The sequence below is a fragment of the Pseudophryne corroboree genome, chromosome 5 (assembly GCF_028390025.1).
Source record: "Pseudophryne corroboree isolate aPseCor3 chromosome 5, aPseCor3.hap2, whole genome shotgun sequence".
Lineage (NCBI taxonomy): Eukaryota > Metazoa > Chordata > Amphibia > Anura > Myobatrachidae > Pseudophryne > Pseudophryne corroboree.
The window spans coordinates 271,025,825-271,051,769 of NC_086448.1; the positions used below are offsets into that span (position 1 = coordinate 271,025,825).

The window sequence follows — 25,945 nt, forward strand, 5'->3', positions numbered from 1 at the left end:
AATGGGGTCAGGGGGCGCAGCATGTATACAAGAAAAGCTGCGACCCCTGTGTGCTGCATTTTAAATCTCCTGTCACTGAAACAGTCTATCAGCTCCCCCGGAGTCCCCGCTGGCCTACCAAGCTGCTTAAAAAATTTCTTAAGACTCAGCGGTTCTAAGAGAAGCGGAGCATCTGACGTGATGAGTCCAGGAGGTGTGGCTTATGGCAGGTCCGGGAGGCGGGCCTTATGGCAGGTCCGGGAGGTGGGGCTTATGACGGGTCAGGGAGGCAGGTCTTCTGGCGGGTTTGGGAGGCGGGACTTATGACAGGTCCGGGAGGCGGGTCTTCTGATGGATCCGAGAACTGGAGCTTGTGACTGCAACGGGAGTAGCTGCTTCATTCGGGTCCAGGGGCGGTGCTTCGACTGTCCCTGAGTCTGATGTACTGTAAGAGGGGCTTCCGTTGGCTGGCTGGGAACAGGGATATGCAGGTGATCATGTTATTAGGTGGCCGGGCTGGTCGTGGTGACAGTAAAAAAAAAATCCTGTCAACACTGGCTACACTGCAGGGAGCTCTGTGGGCCTATTTTCAAGGGGGGGCCTGGAGCTGCAGCTCCATCCGTCCCATTGTTAATCCGGCCCTGATTACAGGACTGCATTTTACTTTCTCAACGCAAGAAGAACATATGGAGACAGCAGTATTTGTGGATGATCGTTTTAAAAACACAGTAACAATTCCTGGGGCACAGAAATTCTATGCTTTCATACCTGTAGCATCTACAACAAAACATTTTGTGAAGACCTTTTCCTTCTTACAAAATTCAATGAACGGACGGTAACAACATCCCAAGAAAAGCTCCCACTTGCTGGCATTAGAGGGTATGTAACTGCTGTCAATGAGTACTAACTTGTGTTTATTCTGGAGAAAGATTCAAAACATCAATGAAGTGAAAGTGACATTCCTCCATCATGCTGGTCCATCACCATCTTTTTTCATACCCAAGGAAGCCGGATGTTTTATGGATTCCTATAGTAAATGTTCTGTCTATGGTGACTCTGTTAACTCCAACAGGTCGAATGTACACCTTTCTGAAATGGAAATATTAAAAGGAAATGAAGCCTTTAGTCAGTTCCAACCCATCAAGTAGCACAATCCATCCAGAGCAGCAGCACCAAATGGTGGTAATGGTCTGCAGTAAATTTTCTTAAAATGTTTTAAAAAGTTTCAAAATGTTAAAATATTTTAGTAATAACATACTGTCATTGTACATGTATATCAAAGGGATTGTTTAAGGAGAAAAATTTGAAAGTAAGAGGCCTAGATCTCATTTTTATTATTTTAATAACAAATCATGATCCCAAAATAAAACTTTGGGGATTTATTGACAACAGTGTGAATATTTGAGATTATTTTTTTTTAAAGAAAAAAAAAATGGCTTTTTGAGAAAATCAAAATTTAGATTTTTGAAAACATTTGAGTTTTTATGGAAACATACTGCTGTGTTAACTCTCTAGCTCAATTTGGGGAGCTATAAGTGCAATTTAAAAACATGTTAAAAGCATTTGTTTTTTATTTAAAAAAAAAATTCAGCTTTAAAGACATATAACTTTAAAACCAGTGTGCATATCAGATTTGGGGGCAGGGGGGTTAACACCCATGGCAGCATTTATTCATTACTGTCTGAGATGGTCAGCTTGAAACCTGTGTTGATTTGGTGTGAAATAACCCTGCTAGACCATTTCCAAACTGGGGAAATCTGAGCAACCTAGCTTCACAAAAGAAAGGGCCGTTATCAGCCTAGCATTTGTATTATTTTTGCGTATGTTTGTATATGTTGCAATAGTGGTGACACAGAATTTTTTTTTAGCTTGTAATGTTGAATACCTCGCACCCGTAGAGGAGGTCTTATGCAGAGGCGTGGCTAGGGTTTTTGGAGCCCAGGGCAAGATGGAAAATGCCCCCCCCCCCTCCCCACACACACACACACACACAAAAACACAGCAAAAGAAGCATGTGCGCGCGCCGGAAAAAAAATGGGCGTGGCCACACACCAGAAGGGGTGTGGCCACTGAAAATGGCCCACAGTGCCAGATACAATGCCCCACAGTGCCAGATACAATGCCCCACAGTGCCAGATACAATGCCCCACAGTGCCAGATGCATTGCCCCACAGTGCCAGATACATTGCCCCACAGTGCCAGATATATTGCCCAACAGTGCCAGATACATTGCCCAACAGTGCCAGATACATTGCCCCACAGTGCCAGTTACATTGCCAGATACATTTCCCCACAGTGCCAGTTACATTGCCAGATACATTGCCCCACAGTGCCAGTTACATTGCCCCACAGTGCCAGTTACATTGCCAGATACATTTCCCCACAGTGCCAGTTACATTGCCAGTTACATTGCCCCACAGTGCCAGTTACATTGCCCCACAGTGCCAGTTACATTGCCCCACAGTGCCAGATACATGCCCCACAGTGCCAGTCACATTGCCCCACAGTGCCAGATACATGCCCCACTGTTCCAGTTACATTGCCCCACAGTGCCAGTTACATTGCCCCACAGTGCCAGTTACATTGCCCCACAGTGCCAGTTACATTGCCCCACAGTGCCAGATACATTGCCCCACAGTGCCAGATACATGCCCCACAGTGCCAGATACATGCCCCACTGTTCCAGTTACATTGCCCCACAGTGCCAGTTACATTGCCCCACAGTGCCGTTACATTGCCCCACAGTGCCAGTTACATTGCCCCACAGTGCCAGTTACATTGCCCCACAGTGCCAGTTACATGCCCCACTGTGCCAGATACATGCCCCACTGTGCCAGATACATGCCCCACTGTGCTCTCCTCCCCTCACATTTCGGCGTGATGGGGGCGAGTGGGGCATGATGCCCTGGCCGCCGGCGGCGCCCCCTCTCCTGGGCCTGCCAAGGCGCCCAGGGCACTTGCCCCACTCGCCCTACCCTTTTTACGCCTCTGGTCTTATGTTAAATCAATCACACAGCACCACAATAGATGCTAACTGTACATCCATAACAACACAGTAGGTGTCCTGCACTTGATATTTTTGTGTATAATTCTGCAGAACAGTAAATCTTGCTACCAGAAACATGGCAGAAGTCTGACCTGATGAGCACAAATCTGAAACATAAACAAACTGGGAATGCTACACAGCGTTTATTTGACTACAAAAACGGTTAGTTGGAGGTTGATCCTTTGATAGGTAGTTCTTAAAGAAACGAAGGTAGAGAGGGGAGGCAATATAAAGCTATGAAATAGGGCAGGAGAAAGCCACTTCTTTTTTTTCTTTCCTCGCCTAAACCAGGTTTTATTGTTGCAGTAAGCCTTAATACCAACGCTGAGGTATAAAGGAAAGGCTTAGTGTAACTCTTGCAAATGTCCTTATTTTCTTACATCGGGAAAGTTACATTTCTCTGACGTCCTAAGTGGATGCTGGGACTCCGTAAGGACCATGGGGAATAGCGGCTCCGCAGGAGACTGGGCACAACTAAAAAAAGCTTTAGGACTACCTGGTGTGCACTGGCTCCTCCCACTATGACCCTCCTCCAGACCTCAGTTAGGATACTGTGCCCGGAAGAGCTGACACAATAAGGAAGGATTTTGAATCCCGGGTAAGACTCATACCAGCCACACCAATCACACCGTATAACTCGTGATACTATACCCAGTTAACAGTATGAAATACAACTGAGCCTCTCAACAGATGGCTCAACAATAACCCTTTAGTTAGGCAATAACTATATACAAGTATTGCAGACAATCCGCACTTGGGATGGGCGCCCAGCATCCACTACGAACTACGAGAAATAGATTTACCGGTGAGTAAAATCTTATTTTCTCTGACGTCCTAAGTGGATGCTGGGACTCCGTAAGGACCATGGGGATTATACCAAAGCTCCCAAACGGGCGGGAGAGTGCGGATGACTCTGCAGCACCGAATGAGCAAACTCTAGGTCCTCCTCAGCCAGGGTATCAAACTTGTAGACTCTTGCAAAAGTGTTTGAACCCGACCAAGTAACAGCTCGGCAAATTTGTAAAGCCGAGACCCCTCGGGCAGCCGCCCAAGAAGAGCCCACTTTCCTCGTGGAATGGGCTTTTACAGATTTAGGGTGCGGCAGTCCAGCCGCAGAATGTGCAAGTTGAATCGTGCTACAGATCCAGCGAGCAATAGTCTGCTTAGAAGCAGGAGCACCCAGCTTGTTGGGTGCATACAGGATAAATAGCGAGTCAGTTTTCCTGACTCCAGCCGTCCTGGAAACATATATTTTTCAGGGCCCTGACTACGTCCAGTAACTTGGAATTCTCCAAGTCCCCAGTAGCCGCAGGCACCGCAATAGGTTGGTTCACATGAAAAGCTGATACCACCTTAGGAAGGAATTGGGAACGAGTCCTCAATTCGGCCCTATCCATATAAAAAAATTAGATAAGGGCTTTTGCATGATAAAGCCGCTAATTCTGATACACGCCTGGCCGACGCCAAGGCCAACAGCATGACCACTTTCCACGTGAGGTATTTTAGCTCCACGGATTTAAGTGGCTCAACCCAATGCGACTTCAGGAAATCCAACACCACGTTGAGATCCCACGGTGCCACTGGAGGCACAAACGGGGGCTGACTATGCAGCACTCCCTTAACAAAAGTCTGAACTTCAGGCAGTGAAGTCAATTCTATTTTGGAAGAAAATCGATAGAGCCGAAATCTGGACCTTAATGGAACCCAATTTTAGGCCCATAGTCACCCCTGACTGTAGGAAGTGCAGAAATCGACCTAGCTGAGCTCCTAGAAAGAAAGTATATTTTAGGTTTTTTATTTTACACAACAGACTCACTGCAGCGAGGGACTAAGGGGAGAAGAAGCGAACCTACCTAACTGGTGGTAGTTTGGGCTTCTTAGGCTACAGGACACCATTAGCTCCAGAGGGATCGACTGCAGGACCCGACCTTGGTGTTCGTTCCCGGAGCCGCGCCGCCGGCCCCCTTACAGAGCCAGAAGCAAGAAGTGTTCCGGAAAATCGGCGGCAGAAGACTTCTGTCTTCAACAAGGTAGCGCACAGCACTGCAGCTGTGCGCCATTGCTCCTCATGCACACCTCACACTCCGGTCACTGATGGGTGCAGGGCGCTGGGGGGGGGGGGGGGCGCCCTGAGGGCAATATAAACACCTTGGCTGGCAAATCATCACAATATATAGTCCCAGGGCTATATATGTGATAAATTACCCCTGCCAGAATCCATGAAAAAAGCGGGAGAAAAGTCCGCCGAAAAAGGGGCGGGGCTATCTCCCTCAGCACACTGGCGCCAGCTCCCCAGGCTCTCCCATGTAGTTTTCAGGCTCAAAGGGTTAAAAAGAGAGGGGGGGCACCAAATTTAGGCGCAATATGTGTATACAAGCAGCTATTGGGGGAAAAATCACTCAGTTATAGTGTTAATCCCTGCATTATATAGCGCTCTGGTGTGTGCTGGCATACTCTCTCTCTGTCTCCCCAAAGGACTTTGTGGGGTCCTCTCCTCAGTCAGAGCATTCCCTGTGTGTGTGCGGTGTGTCGGTACGGCTGTGTCGACATGTTGGATGAGGAAGGTTACGTGGAGGCGGAGCAGAGGCCGGTAAATGGGATGTCGCCCCCTGTGGGGCCGACACCAGAGTGGATGGATAGGTGGAAGGTATTAACCGACAATGTCAACTCCTTACATAAAGGCTGGATGACGTAACAGCTGTGGGACAGCCGGCTTCTCAGCCCGCGCCTGCCCAGGCGTCTCAAAGGCCATCAGGGGCTCAAAAAACGCCCGTTACCTCAGATGGCAGACACAGATGTCGACACGGAGTCTGACTCCAGTGTCGACAAGGTTGAGACATATACACAATCCACTAGGAACATCCGTTGCATGATCTCGGCAATGAAAAATGTGTTACACATTTATGACATTAACCCAAGTACCACATAAAAGGGATTTTATGTTTGGGGAGAAAAAGCAGCCAGTGTTTTGTTCCCCCATCAGATGAGTGAATGAAGTGTGTAAAGAAGCGTGGGTTCCCCCGATAAGAAACTGGTAATTTCTAAAAAGTTACTGCTGGCGTACCCTTTCCCGCCAGAGGATAGGTCACGTGGGGAGATATCCCCTAGGGTGGATAAGGCGCTCACACGTTTGTCAAAAAAGGTGGCACTGCCGTCTTAGGATACGGCCACTTTGAAGGAGCCTGCTGATAAAAAGCAGGAGGCTATCCTGAAGTCTGTATATACACACTCAGGTACTATACTGAGACCTGCAATTGCCTCAGCATGGATAGTGCTGCTGCAGCGTGGTCTGATACCCTGTCAGATAATATTAATACCCTAGACAGGGATAATATTTTGCTAACATAGAGCATTTTAAAGACGTCGTCTTATATATGAGGGATGCACAGAGGGATATTTGCCGGCTGGCATCCAGAATTAATGCAATGTCCATTCTGCCAGGAGGGTATTAGAGACCCGGCAGTGGACAGGTGATGCTGACTTTAAAAGGCACATGGAGATTCTGCCTTATATGGGTGAGGAATTGTTTGGGGATGGTCTCTGGGACCTCGTATCCACAGCAACAGCTGGGAAGAAAAAAATTTACCTCAGGTTTCCCCACGGCCTAAGAAAGCACCGTATTTTCAGGTACAGTCCTTTCGGCTTCAGAAAAGCAAGCGGGTCAAAGGCGCTTCCTTTCTGCTCAGAGACAAGGGAAGAAGGAAAAAGCTGCACCAGACAGCCAGTTCCCAGGATCAAAAATCTTCCCCCGCTTCCTCTGAGTCCACCGCATGACGCTGGGGCTCCACAGGTGGAGACAGGTGCGGTGGGGGCGCGTCTCGGGAACTTCAGGGACCAGTGGGCTTGCCCACAGGTGGATCCCTAGGTTCTGCAAGTAGTATCACAGGGATACAAGCTGGAGTTCGAGGCGACTCCCCCTCGCCGTTACCTCACATCAGCCTTGCCTGCTGCCCTCGGAGAAAGGGAGGTAGTACTAGCGGCAATTCACAAGCTGTACTTCCAGCAGGTGAAATCAAGGTACCCCTCCTTCAACAAGGCCGGGGTTACTATTCCAAAATGTTTGTGGTACCGAAACCAGACGGTTCGGTGAGACCCATTCTAAAATTGAAATCCTTGAACACTTTTATACGAAGGTTCAAGTTCAAAATGGAATCGCTCAGGGCGATTAGTGCAAGCCTGGAGAAGTTCATGGTATCACTGGACATCAAGGATGCTTACCTGCATATCCCTATTTACCCTCCTCACCAGGATTGTCATTACCAAATCCAGACGTTGCCGTTGGTCTATCCCCGGCACCGAGGGTATTTACCGTGGTAATGGCCGAAATAATTATCCCGTACTTGGACGATCTCCTTATAAAGGCGAGGTCCAGGGAGCAGTTGTTCGTCGGAGTAGCACTATCTCGGGAAGTGCTACAACAGCACGGCTGGATTCTGAATATTCCAAAGTCGCAGCTGGTTCCTACGACGCGTCTACTGTTCCTGGGTATGGTTCTGGACACAGAACAAAAAAAAAAAAAAAAAAGGGTTTCTCCCGGGGGAGAAGTCCAAGGAGTTGTCGTCTCTAGACAGAGACCTCCTAATACAAATACAGGTGTCGGTGCATCAATGCACGCGAGCCCTGGGAAAGATGGTAGCTTCTTACGAAGAAATTCCATTCGCCAGGTCCCATGCAAGGATCTTCCAGTGGGATCTGTTGGACAAGTGGTCCGGGTCGCATCTTCAGATGCATCGGCGGATAACCCTGTCTCCAAGGGCCAGGGTGTCGCTGTTGTGGTGGCTGCAGAGTGCTCATCTTCTAGAGGGCCGCAGATTCGGCATACAGGACTGGGTCCTGGTGACCACGGATGCCAGCCTTCGAGGCTGGGGGGCAGTCACACAGGGAAGAAACTTCCAAGGACTATGGACAAGTCAGGAGACTTCCCTACACAAAAATATTCTGGAACTAAGGGCCATTTACAATGCCCTAAGTCAGGCTAGACCCCTGCTTCAATACCGGCCGGTGCTGATCCAGTCAGACAACATCACGGCGGTCGCTCATGTAAACCGACAGGGCGGCACAAGAAGCAGGATGGCGATGGCAGAAGCCACAAGGATTCTCCGATGGGCGGAAAATCATGTCAGCAGTGTTCATTCCCGGAGTGGATAACTGGGAAGCAGACTTTCTCAGCAGACATGACCTCCACCCGGGAGAGTGGGGACTTCATCCAGAAGTCTTCCAAATGATGGTACACCGTTGGGAAAGGTCACAGGTGGACATGATGGCGTCCCGCCTCAACAAAAAGCTAAAAAGATATTGCGCCAGGTCAAGGGACCCTCAGGCGATAGCTGTGGACGCTCTGGTAACACCGTGGGTGTACCAGTCGGTGTATGTGTTCCCTTCTCTGCCTCTCATACCCAGGGTAATGAGAATAATAAGAAGGAGAGGAGTAAGAACTATACTCATTGTTCCGGATTGGCCAAGAAGAGCTTGGTACCCAGAACTCCAAGAAATGATCTCAGAGGACCCATGGCCTCTGCCGCTCAGACAGGACCTGCTGCAGCAGGGGGCCTGTCTGTTCCAAGACGTACCGCGGCTGCGTTTGACGGCATGGCGGTTGAACGCCGGATCCTGAAGGAAAAGGGCATTCCGGAGGAAGTTATTCCTACGCTAATTAAAGCTAGGAAAGAAGTGAACGCAAGCCATTATCACCGCATATGGTGGAAATATGTTGCATGCTGTGAGGCCAGGAAGGCCCCAACGGAGGAATTTCAGCTAGGTCGATTTCTGCACTTCCTACAGTCAGGGGTGACTATGAGCCTAAAATTGGGTTCCATTAAGGTCCAGATTTCGGCTCTATCGATTTTCTTCCAAAATAGAATTGACTTCCCTGCCTGAAGTTCAGACTTTTGTTAAGGGAGTGCTGCATAGTCAGCCCCCGTTTGTGCCTCCAGTGGCACCGTGGGATCTCAACGTGGTGTTGGATTTCCTGAAGTCGCATTGGGTTGAGCCACTTAAATCCGTGGAGCTAAAATACCTCACGTGGAAAGTGGTCATGCTGTTGGCCTTGGCGTCGGCCAGGCGTGTATCAGAATTAGCGGCTTTATCATGCAAAAGCCCTTATCTAATTTTTTTATATGGATAGGGCGGAATTGAGGACTCGTTCCCAATTCCTTCCTAAGGTGGTATCAGCTTTTCATGTGAACCAACCTATTGTGGTGCCTGCGGCTACTGGGGACTTGGAGGATTCCAAGTTACTGGACGTAGTCAGGGCCCTGAAAAATATATGTTTCCAGGACGGCTGGAGTCAGGAAAACTGACTCGCTATTTATCCTGTATGCACCCAACAAGCTGGGTGCTCCTGCTTCTAAGCAGACTATTGCTCGCTGGATCTGTAGCACGATTCAACTTGCACATTCTGCGGCTGGACTGCCGCACCCTAAATCTGTAAAAGCCCATTCCACGAGGAAAGTGGGCTCTTCTTGGGCGGCTGCCCGAGGGGTCTCGGCTTTACAAATTTGCCGAGCTGTTACTTGTTCTGGTTCAAACACTTTTGCAAGAGTCTACAAGTTTGATACCCTGGCTGAGGAGGACCTAGAGTTTGCTCATTCGGTGCTGCAGAGTCATCCGCACTCTCCCGCCCGTTTGGGAGCTTTGGTATAATCCCCATGGTCCTTACGGAGTCCCAGCATCCACTTAGGACGTCAGAGAAAATAAGATTTTACTCACCGGTAAATCTATTTCTCGTAGTCCGTAGTGGATGCTGGGCGCCCATCCCAAGTGCGGATTGTCTGCAATACTTGTATATAGTTATTGCCTAACTAAAGGGTTATTGTTGAGCCATCTGTTGAGAGGCTCAGTTGTATTTCATACTGTTAACTGGGTATAGTATCACGAGTTATACGGTGTGATTGGTGTGGCTGGTATGAGTCTTACCCGGGATTCAAAATCCTTCCTTATTGTGTCAGCTCTTCCGGGCACAGTATCCTAACTGAGGTCTGGAGGAGGGTCATAGTGGGAGGAGCCAGTGCACACCAGGTAGTCCTAAAGCTTTCTTTAGTTGTGCCCAGTCTCCTGCGGAGCCGCTATTCCCCATGGTCCTTACAGAGTCCCAGCATCCACTTAGGACGTCAGAGAAATAGATTTACCGGTGAGTAAAATCTTATTTTAATTGTGTAACCCCACCCTTGCTGTTCATGTAACTTTTCATACATCCCATCTGTACTGTGCATATAGCCACTTCTCAGAATGCTCTAGTATACTATAGTCAAATAATAGGTGGCATATGTTCCTTCAAGAGAATGGTTATCAGTCCTCTAAGCAATAGAAAGTAATAACTTGCTTGTTTTTTCCCTTAAGTCTTGTATGCCACTGCTTGGTTTTTTTTAACATACATATGTTGCTTTAAGTGGGGCAGTGTACAGCGGTATGGCATAACGCCACTTCTAAATTCCCAGTTCCGACTACTGCATACATAGCTTTTATACAGTGCATACGGAAAGTATTTACAGCGCTTCACTTTTTCCACATTTTGTTATGTTATAGCCTTATTCCAAAATGGAATAAATTAATTTTTTCCTCAAAATTCTACACACAATACCCCATAATGACCATGTGAAAAAAGTTTTTTGAGATTTTTGCAAATTTAATAAAAATAAAAAACTAAGAAATCACATGTACATAAGTATTCACAGCCTTTGCCATGAAGCTCAAGTGCATCCTGTTTCCACTGATCATCCTTGAGATGTTCCTACATCTTTATTGGCATACACCTGTAGTAATTTCAGTTGATTGGATATGATTTGGAAAGGTACACACCTGTCTATATAAGGCCCCACACTTGATAGTGCAGGTCTGAGCACAAACCAAGCATGAAGCCAAAGGAATTGTCTGTAGACCTCTGAGACAGGATTGTCTCGAGGCACAAATCTGGGGACGGGTACAGAAAAATATCTGCTGCATGAAGGTCCCAATGAGCACAGGCTCATCCGTAAATGGAAGAAGTTGGAACCACCAGAACTCTTCCTAGAGCTGGCCGGCCATCTAAACTGAGCGATCGGGGGAGAAGCGCCCTAGTCAGGGAGGTGACCAAGAACCCGATGGTCACTCTGTCAGAGCTACAGCATTCCTCTGTGGAGAGAGGAAAACCTTCCAGAAGGACAACCATCTCTGCAACAATAAACTAATCAGGCCTGTACGGTAGAGTGGCCAGACAGAAGCCACTCTTTAGTATACAGCACATGGCAGCCCACCTGGAGTTTAATGCACCTGAAGGACTCTCAGACCGTAAGAAACAAAATTCTCTGGTCTGATGAGACAAATATTGAACTCTTTGGTGTGAATGCCAGGCGTCATATTGGGAAACCAGGCACCGCTAATCACCAGGCCAATACTACTTCTACAGTGAAGCATGGTGGTAGCAGCATCATGCTGTGGGGATGTTTTTCAGTGACAGGAACTGGGAGACTAGTCAGGATAGAGGGAAAGAGACATCCTGGATGAAAACCTGTTCCAGAGTGCTCTTGACCTCAGACTGGGGCGACGGTTCATCTTTCAGCAGGACAACAACCCTAAGCACACAGCCAAGATATGAAAGGAGTGGCTTCAGGACAATTCTGTGAATGTCCTTGAGTGGCCTAGCCAGAGTCCAGACTTGAAGTCAATTGAAAATCTCTGGAGAGACCTGAAAATGGCTGTGCACCGACGTTTACCATCCAACCTGATGGAGCTTGAGAGGTGCTACAAAGAGGAATGGGCTAAACTGCCCAAAGATAGGTGTGTCAAGCTTGTGGCATCATATTCAAAAATACTTGAGGCTGTAATTGCTGCCAAAGGTGCATCAACAAAGTACTGAGCAAAGGCTGTGAATACTTATGTACATGTGACTTCTTAGTTTTTTTATTTTTAATAAATTTGCTAAAATCTAAAAAAAAAAAAACTTTTCATGTCATTATGGGGTATTGTGTATAGATTTTTTTTTTTTTTTGGGAGGGGGAATGAATTCATTCCATTTTGGAATAAGGCTGTAACATAACAAAAAGTGGAAAAAGTGAAGCGCTGTGAATACTTTCCGAATGCACTGTATGTACTAGTATGAAGAATCCACATATCTGGGATCATTGGAGTATACTTAGCTCATGTTTTTCAATAGTCTGTTCTATCACTTTGTATTTAGTACAGTAATAATACATTAAATCACCTGTGTTTGGTTTAGATGCCTTGTCATTTGGATTTTACACTCTGCTTGAAGGAAACAAGGATCATAAAATACTTCACATTCCCTCCTCTATGTCAGACGTAGAGATGCTAATAACTGTTGAGCATTTCATGGTTACAAATGCCAGCAGCATTCAGTCACCTGGGGGTTCCAATGAGAGTCTGCAGATTGTTCTGAAAAGGTAATTGGTAAATTAAAAGAATGGCATGTATGAAATTTCTGCAATGAATGTATCTACTGCTCACATAAATTCTACGCCTAGAGTCTCTGATAGGCTCCTTCCCTGTTTATCAAAATACGCTTTGCATACAAAGGCAGATTGGATTTCGGAGAAGTGTTTTCATTTGCAACACCAAGGGTATGCAAATTGAACAAAACTGTGCGCTCTGCCAGCACCCTGGTCACATTGAGTAACATTAGCAAGATTGCTTGATGGCAGCATATACTGTTGGTTGATGTCATCCTGCCTGGACTCTCAGAAAGTCCAGGTTGACATGAAATCAGGGGAGCGATACTGGTAATGAGACCTTTCAGTACTGCATACAAAGACAAGGCTGCAGGCGTATGGCCAGTAATGGTTTATGGCCATATAGTTGTGGTCATAAATAACGGCTTGCACACCACGTCCAGGGGACCTCAGTAATCGGGTAAGTCCATAACATATTGGTGGGTGGAAGTCCAGGACGTGGGACACACCAAATCCAAGCGACACCAGGGCAACACTCGATTGAAAAAATATATAGTGAAAAAGTGAAGATAGTTAGGTTAGTGAGAGAGGCTGCCGAAAATAGCAGTGTTAAAATAGTGAGAGGGAACGTGGTGAGAAATAAAGTAGTAAGAAGTGAAGGTTGCTGAAAAACAGCAGTGGTAAAACAGTGAGATGTAAAGTAGTGAAGGTGGGGAATGAGTTACATTGAAACATCACACACAATAGGGATGAAAGGAAATATGAAATTAAGTCTTAACCTGTGTTGCTCCTGAGGCCAACCAGTCACAGCAGTCCAGGGGGACCTACGCCCCAGACAGTAGCGGATCTTGCCATGGGCAAGCAGGACTTTTGCCCGGGGCGCCGCCTTCCGGAGGGCGCCGGCGCCGCACCAGGGCAAGATCCGCTGCTGCTGTTCCCCCTCAGCTGCTCGCTGTGTCCCGCTGCCCGCTGTGAAGGGAAACTAGTTTCCCTTCGTGGAGAGGACCTTTACTGTGCGGTGCACGATGACATCATCGCTCACCACACAGCAAAGGTCCTCTCCACGAAGGGAACTAGACGTGGGACCTTTGCTGTGCGGTGCGCGATGACGTCATCGCGCACCGCACATCATTTCAGCAGCGCTATTACTGTACAGGGGGCGTAACTGACCACGCCCCCTGTATGAAGCCACGCCCCCTATTGCCGCCCGGGGCGCAAAACGCCCCTGAACCGGCCCTGGCCCCAGAAATCCACCCCCTACTGACAATCTCTCATCGGTCGCACCTCTCATTACCGGTGTGCACCCTGGGATCCCTCCCCTGTATATTTAAAGCTCTGTATTTACATACACAATAGAAGGCCGGAGATCCCTTCTGCCTGGTGATAGCACCCACGCCCCATGTCAAAGTCAGAAAAATATCACGTTACACACTGCCATATTTGCACCTCATGCGAGTGCCTGTTGCACGTTCATGAGCCCTGCCGTGCGTGCGCATACTCGCTGTTGCGTGCACCCGCGGGCGCACAGTGTGCGCATTTACGGTAAAGTTTATGTGCGTCTGGCGGGCGACTCGTTCGTAACATATTTTAACTATATAATGTATTTTGTAGATTATGGTCCCTTTGATGGAATCTGAAAGTTTAGTTAAGGTAGCATGTTCATAGACAGAGAGATCCCTCTTTGTTTGATACGAAGGGTCAGACAAGGGTTATACAGTGGTGTTTAGTATCCATCGGAAGAGTATTTAATTAGCAATATTCCGGTGTTGGTTTGAAGCAGATCAATCGCTCGTGCGAATAGTTATGGACATAAGAAGTTTATGTACTTTTACTATTATTTGCACTTACTTATCCATGCGGCGGGAAACCTAGTTTCCCTCCCACCTGAGCTGTTGGAAATAGTCACAGCCCACCTGTATGAATCAACCTATGACCTTTTGTTATAATGCGAAGACGAATTCCTGTGTCCAATGAACAATGAGATTGTAGGGACCATTGAATTGTATTGTGTGTGGGGCATAAATAGACAAGCCGATCATATCCAGCTCTCACTCTTCAACGGTTCTCATTGCTGATAATCGGGAGCTGGATATCCAGAGGCGCATGCGATTGTTTCCCTTGAGCGTAAGTTTTCTCCGCAATCATATTGTCTTTATTGGTATTGTGGGCCATATCTCTCTCTCTCTCTCTCTCTCTCTCTCTCTCTTCTCCGCTTTCTCTCATTTTCCTTTAAACGTACTTGTATTGTATTGTATTTCCTGTGTAGTTATCTGGTTAGTTAGTCTATGTTATATTGGTAGTGTATGACTTGTATGGTATTGTTCTTTTGCAAGTATAACATTCATATAAGGCGTTAGACCCTAAGCCCGGTGTTTGTGTATTTCTTATAGTGTTAAGTATTCTCAGAGCGTCGGAGACGCTCGAACAGCTTTAAGTTAATAAGGTTACATTGTGTTGCATCTACACCCCACCATTACACAAAGGTTTAACGTTGTGAGCGTCTGCGCCGCTGGTGATCTCCTCGTGGTCCCGAGCGTCCGCTACGCTATAGCGAACCATAACGTTAGTCGGCAGCCAATAGCGGGCCTGCCTGTGATCTCTTGGCCGTGAGCGAACGTAACGCGTGAGCGTCTCGACTACGGCTAAGCGATTGTTACGCAACGTGCGTACCCTTACGGTACTCCAGACGTCAATAGCGTACAGTGTTCTTAGGCCTCTTAAAGGGTTTTAAGTAAGATAAATATTTAGCTTTATCACCCATCTGTCCTATATATTGGTTTTAATTAGGTTCCTGAGTTTTCTGAGACTGCATGCAGAGCAAGGTGAGTCCTGCACAAACGTATATTAGATTATCAGTAGGGGGGTGGATTTCTGGGGCGCGGGTCCCCCTAGACTGCTGTGACTGGTTGGCCTCGGGAGCAACACAGGTTAACACTTAATTTCATATTTCCTTTCATCTCTAGTCAGTGTGTTGTTTCAATGTAACTTATTTCCTACCTTCACTTCTCACTACTTTACCTCTCACTATTTTACAACTGCTATTTTTCAGCAGCCTCTCTTACTAACCTATCTTCACTTTTTTTCACTATATATTTTTTTACTCGAGTGTTGCCCTGGGGTCGCTAGGATGCTTGGGTTTGGGGTGTCCAGTGCCCTGGAACCCCAAATATATTAGGGACTTGCCCGATTACTGAGGTCACCTGGACGCGGTGGGCAAGCCGTTACTTATGGCCATAACTATGCGAAGAACCTCTCTCAAAATGCAAAATTGTATTGCAATGATTATTATTAATCAATTGGTAGTGTTTGAATTGTGCACCTGCAACCTTGTCTTTGTGTGCTGACATGAAATCATTTCTGATGAGGTGTTGATCAAGATTACTGCTCATTTCTCTTTCAGCAAGGCTTGTGGGACATTGGACCATGGGATTGCAGGTCGGGGCTGGAGCTTGCACCTAAATTTAAAAAGAAACTACTTCCCCCGCAACCCCAGAATTCTAGTGTTCTTTTGGAGAAGGGCACACTTTGTTTTTCTGTTCGTGTTTTGGGTTTTTTTTTGCTGTAGTTTAGTTTGTGTATTTTTTTTTGTTTTTGTTTTTCCTGACTGCATTCAGGTGGCTGCTACGCAGGCCACTTTGTGTTTCTCTGCTCACTTATCACTCCACACTGTTGGGCGACAGCCGCCACACCGAAGGTCAGCGTATTCCATTAGGGTGGTGGCTACCTCCTAGGCAGGGCAACCAGGGTCTTCGCAAGAACAAGTCTGTCGTGCAGCCACCTGGTTCTCTGCCCAGACGTTTCTAGTTTTTTGCCTCTGGCGGCACCCATTTTGGGTAAGGCAGCCTGAGCATTTCCTCCCCAACCGGTGGCTCTTGAACGTTCCATTGTCCAGTGTCCTCCAAGTTTTGCTGAAAGATAAAAGAGAATGTTTGGTCCCTTACCGTTAAATCCTTTTCTCTGAAGCAGGCTGGGGGACACTGCATTCCCTCCCTCATGCTCATACATATGTGGTCTTTTCCCTACTGGTTTGGTTTCTTGTATGGACAGTTTCATGCAGATACTACTACTCCTTTCTGGACTCTCTTAAAGAAATGCTGAAATTCTAGGGTTGCAGGGGGGAGGAGCTTACTTGTAAAGCTACAGTTTAATTTAGGCGATAGCTCCAACCTACAATCCCATGGTCCAGTGTCCCACAGCCTGCTTCAGAGACAGGGATTCAATGGTAAGTGACCAAAAATCCTCTTGCCTATTGACATGCAGTAATTTGGGGCTAATGTCATGTATTCCGTAATATTTGGATTTCTCCACTAACCCCCTGAATGACTGTGATTCTTTAGTCATGAAACTGCAGACACTGTTTAGGGTTTTGGTATTTTGGTGATTTCTGCTAAAAAGTTCTCATATCCTAGTAGATTTTTTTTTTTTTTTTGCATTACATGACTGGACTTTGTTTTGGAGGTATTTCAGATAGTCCTTTATTTTAGCATTCTATACATTAAATTAGTGATGTGCACCGGAAATTTTTCGCGTTTTGGATTCGGTTCCGCGGCCGTGTTTTGGATTCGGACGCGTTTTGGCAAAACCTCCCTGAAATTTTTTTGTCGGATTCGGGTGTGTTTTGGATTCGGGTGTTTTTTACAAAAAACCCTCAAAAACAGCTTAAATCATAGAATTTGGGGGTCATTTTGATCCCATAGTATTATTAACCTCAATAACCATAATTTCCACTCATTTTCAGTCTATTCTGAACACCTCACAATATTATTTTTAGTCCTAAAATTTGCACAGAGGTCGCTGGATGGCTAAGCTAAGCGACACAAGTGGCCGACACAAACACCTGGCCCATCTAGGAGTGGCACTGCAGTGTCAGGCAGGATGGCACTTCAAAAAAATAGTCCCCAAACAGCACATGATGCAAAGAAAAAAAGAGGCGCACCAAGGTCGCTGTGTGACTAAGCTAAGCGACACAAGTGGCCGACACAAACACCTGGCCCATCTAGGAGTGGCACTGCAGTTTTCTAGCGAGAGAATGAGTGCTTTCATCCACATGTGAAGCTAAACCACTAGCCATGAACATAGGCCAGGGCCTCAGCCGTTCCTTGCGTGTCGTAAATGGCATATTGGCAAGTTTACGCTTCTCCTCAGACACTTTTAATTTTGATTTTTGGGTCATTTTACTGAACTTTTGTTTTTTGGATTTTACATGCTCTCTACTATGACATTGGGCATCGGCCTTGGCAGACAACGTTGATGGCATTTCATCGTCTCGGCCATGACTAGTGGCAGCAGCTTCAGCACGAGGTGGAAGTGGATCTTGATCTTTCCCTATTTTACCCTCCACATTTTTGTTCTCCATTTTTTAATGTGTGGAATTATATGCCAGTATCAATAGCAATGGCCTACTACTATATATACTGCGCACAACTGAAATGCACAACAGGTATGGATGGATAGTATACTTGACGACACAGAGGTAGGTAGAGCAGTGGCCTTCCGTACCGTACTGCTATATATACTGGTGGTCACTGTCAGCAAACTGCAAAACTAAAATGCACCACAGGTATAGAATCTAGATGGATAGTATACATGACGACACAGAGGTAGGTAGAGCAGTGGCCTTCCGTACCGTACTGCTATATATACTGGTGGTCACTGTCAGCAAACTGCAAAACTAAAATGCACCACAGGTATAGAATCTAGATGGATAGTATACTTGACGACACAGAGGTAGGTAGAGCAGTGGCCTTCCGTACCGTACTGCTATATATACTGGTGGTCACTGTCAGCAAACTGCAAAACTAAAATGCACCACAGGTATAGAATCTAGATGGATAGTATACTTGACGACACAGAGGTAGGTAGAGCAGTGGCCTTCCGTACCGTACTGCTATATATACTGGTGGTCACTGGTCAGCAAAACTCTGCACTGTACTCCTCCTATATAATATACTGGTGGTCCCCAGTCCCCACAATTAAGCAGTGTGAGCACAGATATATGCAGCACACTGAGCACAGATATGGAGTGTTTTTCAGACAGACCACGTATACTGGTGGTCACTGGTCAGCAAAACTCTGCACTGTACTCCTCCTATATAATACAGCTGCTCCCCAGTCCCCACAATTAAGCAGTATGAGCACAGATATATGCAGCACACTGAGCACAGATATGGAGTGTTTTTCAGGCAGACAACGTATACTGGTGGTCACTGGTCAGCAAAACTCTGCACTGTACTCCTCCTATATAATACAGCTGCTCCCCAGTCCCCACAATTAAGCAATAAGCAGCACAAATATTATTAATAAACGGAGAGGACGCCAGCCACGTCCTCTCCCTAACATTTCCAATGCACAAGTGAAAATGGCGGCGACGCGCGGCTGCTTATATAGAATCCGAATCTCGCGAGAATCCGACAGCGGGATGATGACGTTCGGGCGCGCTCTGATTAACCGAGCCATACGGGAGAATCCGAGTATGCCTCGGACCCGTGTAAAATGTGTGAAGTTCGGGGGGGTTCGGTTTCCGAGGAACCGAACTCGCTCATCACTACATTAAATTAGATAATTTAAAAAAGTAGACTCTTGATATTTTTTCTCTTGCGTCCTAGAGGATGCTGGGGTACACATTAGTACCATGGGGTATAGACGGGTCCAGTAAGAGCCATTGGCACTTTTAAGAGTTTGAGAGTGTTGGCTGGCTCCTCCCTCTATGCCCCTCCTACCAGACTCTGTTTAGAAAATGTGCCCAGAGGAGCCGGTCACAGCTAGGGGAGCTCCATAGGAGTTCTTTTAGTTTTTTTTTTTTTTGTTTTTTTTAGAGTTTAGGCACAGGGAGGCTGCTGGCAACAGCCTCCCTGCTTCGAGGGACTAAGGGGGGGGGAGTAGTGTCCGCCCTGCGGGGTCTGAGCCACTATCTCCGCTGACAGGACACTGAGCTCCTGAGGGGGTCGAACGTTCGCCGCCACAGGGGATCGCTCACCCCAGCAGCATACCGCCATCTCCTTACAGAGCCAGAAAACATCAGTGGCGAGTTTGTCACCGGCTTCCCTGGCAAGCGGGGAGCCGGTATGAAGATGAAGGCAACAGGGTAGGGAGCGCAGTACTAACTGTGCACCGGGGCTCAGCGGTACATGGTGAGGGGCACCCTGAGCCAGCGCCTACACCCTACACTATCCAACAAGCCTGTCAGGGTCCCAGGATCGCTGCCAGCACAATTCCTCAGGCAAGTATAATCTACAGGAGAGCGGGAAGTAGCGCCATGGAAGGGGGCGGAGCTTCTCCTCATCGGACCCAGCAGCGTTCAGCGCCATCTTCCTGCCTGCAGGGCGCTGACAGGGAGAGCTGTCCCTCCAAGTCAACTCCAGCTATCTTGTACGGTACCAGGGGGTTGTAGAAGGTAGGGGGAGGCTGTGTAAAGTCTGTGTAGTCTATTAAGGTACACAGACAGCGCTGGTAGTGTCATTAGTTCTACCTTAAAAAGCGTTGTAAGTGGGTTGGCTCCAATCTCTGTGTCTCTGTGTGGCATACTTGGGGGGAAACTATGGCCCTCATTCCGAGTTGATCGGTCGCAAGGCGAATTTAGCAGAGTTACACACGCTAAGCCGCCGCCTACTGGGAGTGAATCTTAGCTTCTTAAAATTGCGACCGATGTATTCGCAATATTGCGATTACTAACTACTTAGCAGTTTCAGAGTAGCTCCAGACTTACTCTGCCTGTGCGATCATTTCAGTGCTTGTCGTTCCTGGTTGACGTCACAAACACACCCAGCGTTCGCCCAGGCACTCCCACCGTTTCCCCGGCCACTCCTGCGTTTTTTCCGGAAACGGTAGCGTTTTCAGCCACACGCCCCTGAAACGCCGTGTTTCCGCCCAGTAACACCCATTTCCTGTCAATCACATTACGATCGCCGGAGCGAAGAAAAAGCCGTGAGTAAAAATACTTTCTTCATAGTAAAGTTACTTGGCGCAGTCGCAGTGCGAACATTGCGCATGCGTACTAAGCGGATTTTCACTGCGATGCGATGAAAAATACCGAGCGAACAACTCGGAATGAGGGCCTATGTCTGACATTTCCGTGTGTGTGTGTTTACTATCTCACATAGCAATGTCTAGGGACTCTGTGTTATATGCTGCAGACGATGTTTCCTCTCAGGAGGGATCCATTCCATGTACACAGGATTGTTATGCTTTGTCTCAGATCGCTATTGTTGAAGCTAATACTGAGACTGAAACTCAGGTGTTGAAGAAGTCTAGGGCAGTTTGGTCAGGCTCTGTACCTATTCCTGCAAAATCCCCTAGCATGTTCCGACAGAAACGTGCACTTGCCCAAATTATGCAAGATGACACGGATACCGATTCTGATACTTCAGACGGTGATGGGGACGTGCTGAGGGGGGCGGCATCCCTTGCAAAGGGGGGTGCAGCTCATGATGAGGCCATTGGAGATGTGTTAAACATTAATGACACTACACCTGAGCAGGTTGAGAAGGCTTACTTCACTGATAATAAGAAAGCCCCGCTAACCTTTCCCACGTCTAAAGAATTAAGCGCTATATTTAAAAAATCCTGGGGAAACCCAGAGAAAAAAATTCCAGATCCCAAAAAAAGGTTCTGGTTGCTTTTCCCTTCCCTGAGGAAGATAGGAAAAAATGGTAAAACCCACCAATTGTTGACGCATCTGTCTCCAGACTGTCTAAAAAGGTGGTTTTACCTGTCCCTGGTTCTCCCGCGTTGAAAGAACCGGCTGATCGTAAGATTGACACTACGCTCAAATCCATATACACTGCTTCAGGAGTAGCCTTAAGGTCCATTATTGCCTGTGCATGGATTTCTAAAGCCATAGTAAAGTGGTGGCACCTTACTAGGGGATTTGAATGCAATGGATAGTAGTGACATTGAATTGTTTTTACGTAACATACAGGATTCTGTGGGGTTCATTGTGGAATCCATGAAAGACCTGGGTACGCTGACTGCACGGATATCCTCCATGTCGGTATCAACTCGCAGGGGACTCTGGCTATGCCAATGATCTGCAGACGCGGAATCCAGGAGAAGTGTGGAGAACCTACCCTACACAGGTCAGGCTCTATTTGGGGAAGCGTTGGATGCGTGGATTTCCACGGCAACCGCGGGTAAGTCACCTTTCCTTCCCTCTGCTACTCCTTCTACGAAGAAACCGTTTTCTTCAGCTGTGCAGCAGTCCTTTCGGACCGCTAAGACAAAAAAGCCCAAGCCTCTACCACTTTCTTTAGAGGTGGTAGGGAAAAATCCAAAAAGCCTGCACCCGCAGGCTCCCAGGACCAGAGACCTGCTTCTGGTTCCTCAAAATCCTCAGCATCACAGTGGACCTCAAAGCCTGGAGGACGGGCTGGTGGGTGCGAGACTCAGACATTTCAGCCACATCTGGGTGGATCCCTGGGTACAGGATATTTTGTCCCAGGGTTACAGACTGGAGTTTCAAGAACTCCCGCCTCACCGATTCTTCAAATCAGGCTTGCCAGCTTTGCTGACAGACAGGGCTATCCTACAGGAAGCCAGCCTAAAATTGGTAAAAATTACAGGTCATTGTCCCAGTTCCACCTCATATGCAAAACAAGGGTTATTATTCAAACTTTTTCGTGGTATCGAAACCGGATGGTTCGGTCAGACCAATTTTGAACTTGAAATAGTTGAACCCTTACCGGAGGGTGTTCAAATTCAAAATGGAGTCTCTCAGAGCAATGATTTCATGTCTGAAGGAGGGAGAGTTTCTGGTATCCCTGGATATCAAGAATGCGTACCTCTACATTCCGATTTGGCCATCTCACCAGGCTTATCTCAGATTTGCACTGTTGGACAGTCACTATCAATTCCAGGCACTATCATTCGGCCTCTCCACAGCACTGAGGGTGTTCACCAAGAGATGATGGTTCTCCTCCGCAAACAGGGGGTGAACATGATCCGATATCTGGACTATCTGCTGATAAAGGCATCGTCCAGGGAGAGGTTGTTGCAGTCCATTGTTCTCACGACTCATCTGCTCAGGGAACACGGTTGGATCCTGAATTTTTCCAAAATCACATTTGGAGCCGATCAGGAGGTTGTCTTTTCTGGGAATGATCCTCAACACAGAAGTGCAGAGGGTGTGTCTTCCGGGGGAAAAGACGTTGGTGATACAAACAATGGTCCGGGATGTGCTGAAGCCAGCCCGGGTTTCGGTTCATCAGTGCATTCGCCTTCTGGGGAAGATGGTGGCCTCTTACGAGGCTCTACAGTACGGAAGGTTTCATGCTCGGCCCTTCCAACTGGATCTCCTGGACAAGTGGTCGGATTCTCATCTTCACATGCACCAGAGAATACGTCTGTCGCCAAAAGCCAGGATTTCACTCCTCTGGTGGCTACAACTACCTCACTTTCTGGAGGGCCGCAGGTTCGGGATTCAGGACTGGATCCTTCAAACCACGGATGCAAGTCTCTGAGACTTGGGCGCAGTCACTCAGTGGGAAACCTTCCAAGGAAGGTGGTCAAGCCTAGAATCCAGCCTACCAATAAATATTTGGGAACTAAGAGCTGTCTACAACGGTCTTCTCCAAGTGGCTCATCTTCTGCAAGATCGAGCCATTCAAGTGCAGTCGGACAATGTAATGACAGTGGCTTACATAAACCGACAGGGCGGAACAAAGAGCAGAGCTGCAATGTCAGAGGTAACAAGAATCATCCTCTGGGCAGAAAAACATGCGTTGGCGCTGTCGGCAATCTTCATTCCGGGAGTAGACAACTGGGAAGCGGACTTCATCCAAGAGTGTGGGGACTCCATCCGGAGGTGTTGACGGAGGTGAGAGATCTTTGGGGTGTACCCAGGGCCGGATTAACAATGGGGCGGATGGAGCTGCAGCTCCAGGCCCCCCCATCAAAATAGGCCCACAGAGTTCCCTGCTGCTGGAAACAGGAAACACTTTTTTTTTCCTATTACAGCAAGTCAGCAGCACCAGAAAATCCTCAGAAGCCCTCCCTGCACCGAAAGATTTTTTTTCCCCTCCCCTTCGCCGTGATCTCACACTTTGTGAGACATACCACAGGCGCCTCCCCTCTCCCGTACACCGCAGCAGCTGCAGCAGCCACTCCAGCAGTGTACTTGCCTCCTGGGACGCATGGTGCAAGTGACTTCGCCGCTGTTTCAGTCCCGTGACCCCTCCGCCGGGCAGGCTAGTGCTGCTTGCTTAATGGTAAGGTTTTTTTTTTAAATTTAAAATCCTCCAAAGGGGGCGTGGTCACGGGTTCGTGATTAGGCCACGCCCCCAACTTTTCCTGGTCGGCCTGTCTGCCCCTGCTGTGTCCGCAAGGCACAGTGACTGGGGGAAACGGGAGAATGAGAGGGCTGAGGGGAACAGGGTATGTTTGTTGAAAGGACAGACAGGTGTGCGTAGGGAACAAGGTGAGTGTGTGTGTATGGTGAGTGGAGGGGCAGGCTGTGTGTGAGTGTGGGGGGGGGGGGTGTTTGGGGGGAACAGGCTTTCTGGGTGTGTATGTGTGTGTGTGTGTGTGTGTGTGTGTGTAGGGACTGGGGTAACAGGCTGTGTGTGTAGGGAGTGGGGGGGGGCAGGCTTTGTCTGTGTGCAGTGACATTAGCATGTTGCTGGGATTAGTTGCGTGCACAGACACTGGGTTGCTCACATTGGAGGCTATGCTCAGGCGGGTGATCTGCACGTCTGTGGATGCTCGGTCCTTGTGCATTCGGCTGCACTATGTGCACTGGGAGGGGCTTTGTTGGTAGCATTGGAGTGTTGACTGCGGGGGTGGGGGCATGGAGAGTCACTGTTCGTCCAGCTCAAGGGATCCTGCCAGTGGCGGTTTTAAGTGCGGGCTAGCAGGGCGGGCGCCCGATTCGCTGCGGTCTGAGGCCGCAGTCATTGCACCAGTGCCATTAGCACCCGTCTGCTGCCTGCACCACAATGCCCCACCGCTTCCTGCTCCAGCCGGCCGCCCCCCATCCTGGCCACTTCACGCTGCCCGCACCCCACCGCGGAAGTATGACAAGAACATAGAGTCGGAGGACCACAGGCGCCGAATGGTGAGTGACGACTAGCTGGTGCAATTTGTATAAGGCGCTACCTGGCACAATGTGTATAAGGGGCTACCTGGTGCAGTTTGTATAACACGCTCTACTTGGCGCAACATGTAAAAAAGGGTCTCTACCTGGCGTATTGTGTATAAGGGGCTCTACCTGGCATGTATAAGAGGTGCTACTGTGTGGTGTAATGTGACTGATGGAACCTACTGTGTGGTGTAATGTGAATTGGTACTTTTATGTGGCCATGCCCCTTCCCCAATGAAGCCCCTCCCCTACATTATGTGCACATGTCATCAGCGCGCACTGTCCCTGTGTTGAATGGGAAAGAGGGGGGCACCAAAGGAATCGTTCACCCTGGCGTAATAAGGTCTAGAACCAGCCCTGGATCCTGCTCCCCTCAGCAAACCACGCCTCCACTTGGGCGGCTTACGGAGGTTTTCTCAGCTGGTGTTCCATCCCAATCCGCCCCTGGCAGCAGTCAAGCTTAGCTCCGGGAAGACAGTCTGGGAGATCGTGAATGAGCTATCTAGCTGCTGCTGATTGCTAAGGAAAGCCGGGATAAAGAGCTGCTGCAGACAGTGGCACGCATCTCCCACCAACTGTATCCTCCCACCAACTGTAAGTTGTACAAACCGTCTCATACTCTATAACTGCACTGACAGAGCGCAAAGCACCACAACACCACAAGCCCATACTCAAAGCTGGACGTCTAGCTATTATTACCAGGTCACTGATATACAAGTGTTCCCCTAGAGAACTTCCACTGACCGCAAGTGCTCCCCACATCCATACCTGTCTTCATAGACTTCCCTCACACACCCACCCTGAGTACTGTCAAACATTGTATGTGTTGCACACACATTATAGTGTTCACGCTAGGCTGTTTTAGCAGGGTGCCGCGCCCTGCCCGATTTTTTTAAGGGCAAAGCCCGCCCTGCCCTTTCTGCGGCGCCCTGCTAAAACAGCCGCCCGCTTTCTGCCCTTCCAGCATGTAAAGATGCCGTGCGCATGCGTGCGACATCCATTCACGCTGTGAGAGAGCTTGGGGGAAGCCCAGCACCTCCGTAGGTGCTGGGCACGCCCCCAACAGTGACGCCGCCGGCCGCCCACGCCCCCCGTCTGTGGGCTGAACCGCCCACTTGTATTACGTATATTGACCACACCCCTTACTTGCATGGCCACACACCTTTTTGACGCCGCACGCGCTTGTGCCCCCCACAATTTGGCGCCCTGCCCGGATCCTAGAGTGAACACTACATTACATTCTACACACTTCTATTAGACACTGGCCAGCACCTACATCACCAACCTTAATAGTTTTTTTTCGATTGTTTTCATACTCTCCCCTGGGCCACTTTGCATACATTGATTGAACTGTATTGATTTATTAGTAATAAAAAATACCTGAATCACAACCTCACAGAGCTGTTTTTCCAACCGCATGCCACCACTGATTAATCACAGACACAGACACCTAGGCTAGCAGTAAGT

At 48.1% G+C, this 25,945-nt stretch overlaps 1 protein-coding gene and 1 long non-coding RNA gene across 7 annotated transcripts in view; one reads left to right on the forward strand and one right to left on the reverse strand.

Moving 5' to 3' along the window:
* The window catches only part of LOC134927603 (uncharacterized), a 40,901-nt gene extending 15,841 nt beyond the window's left edge, over positions 1-25,060 (reverse strand). For both annotated transcript variants that reach the window (XR_010177684.1, XR_010177683.1), the window contains exons 1-3: positions 24,885-25,060; positions 12,204-12,394; positions 888-1,068 (exon numbers count right to left, since the gene is read on the reverse strand). This is a non-coding gene — a long non-coding RNA (uncharacterized LOC134927603). The remainder of the gene's footprint in view (positions 1-887; positions 1,069-12,203; positions 12,395-24,884) is intronic.
* TOPAZ1 (testis and ovary specific TOPAZ 1) overlaps positions 1-25,945 on the forward strand; it is a 627,583-nt gene that overhangs the window by 584,324 nt on the left and 17,314 nt on the right. For all 5 annotated transcript variants that reach the window (XM_063922327.1, XM_063922324.1, XM_063922325.1 and 2 more), the window contains exon 17: positions 12,219-12,402. In XM_063922327.1, coding sequence (XP_063778397.1) covers positions 12,219-12,402 — 184 coding nt within the window. The remainder of the gene's footprint in view (positions 1-12,218; positions 12,403-25,945) is intronic.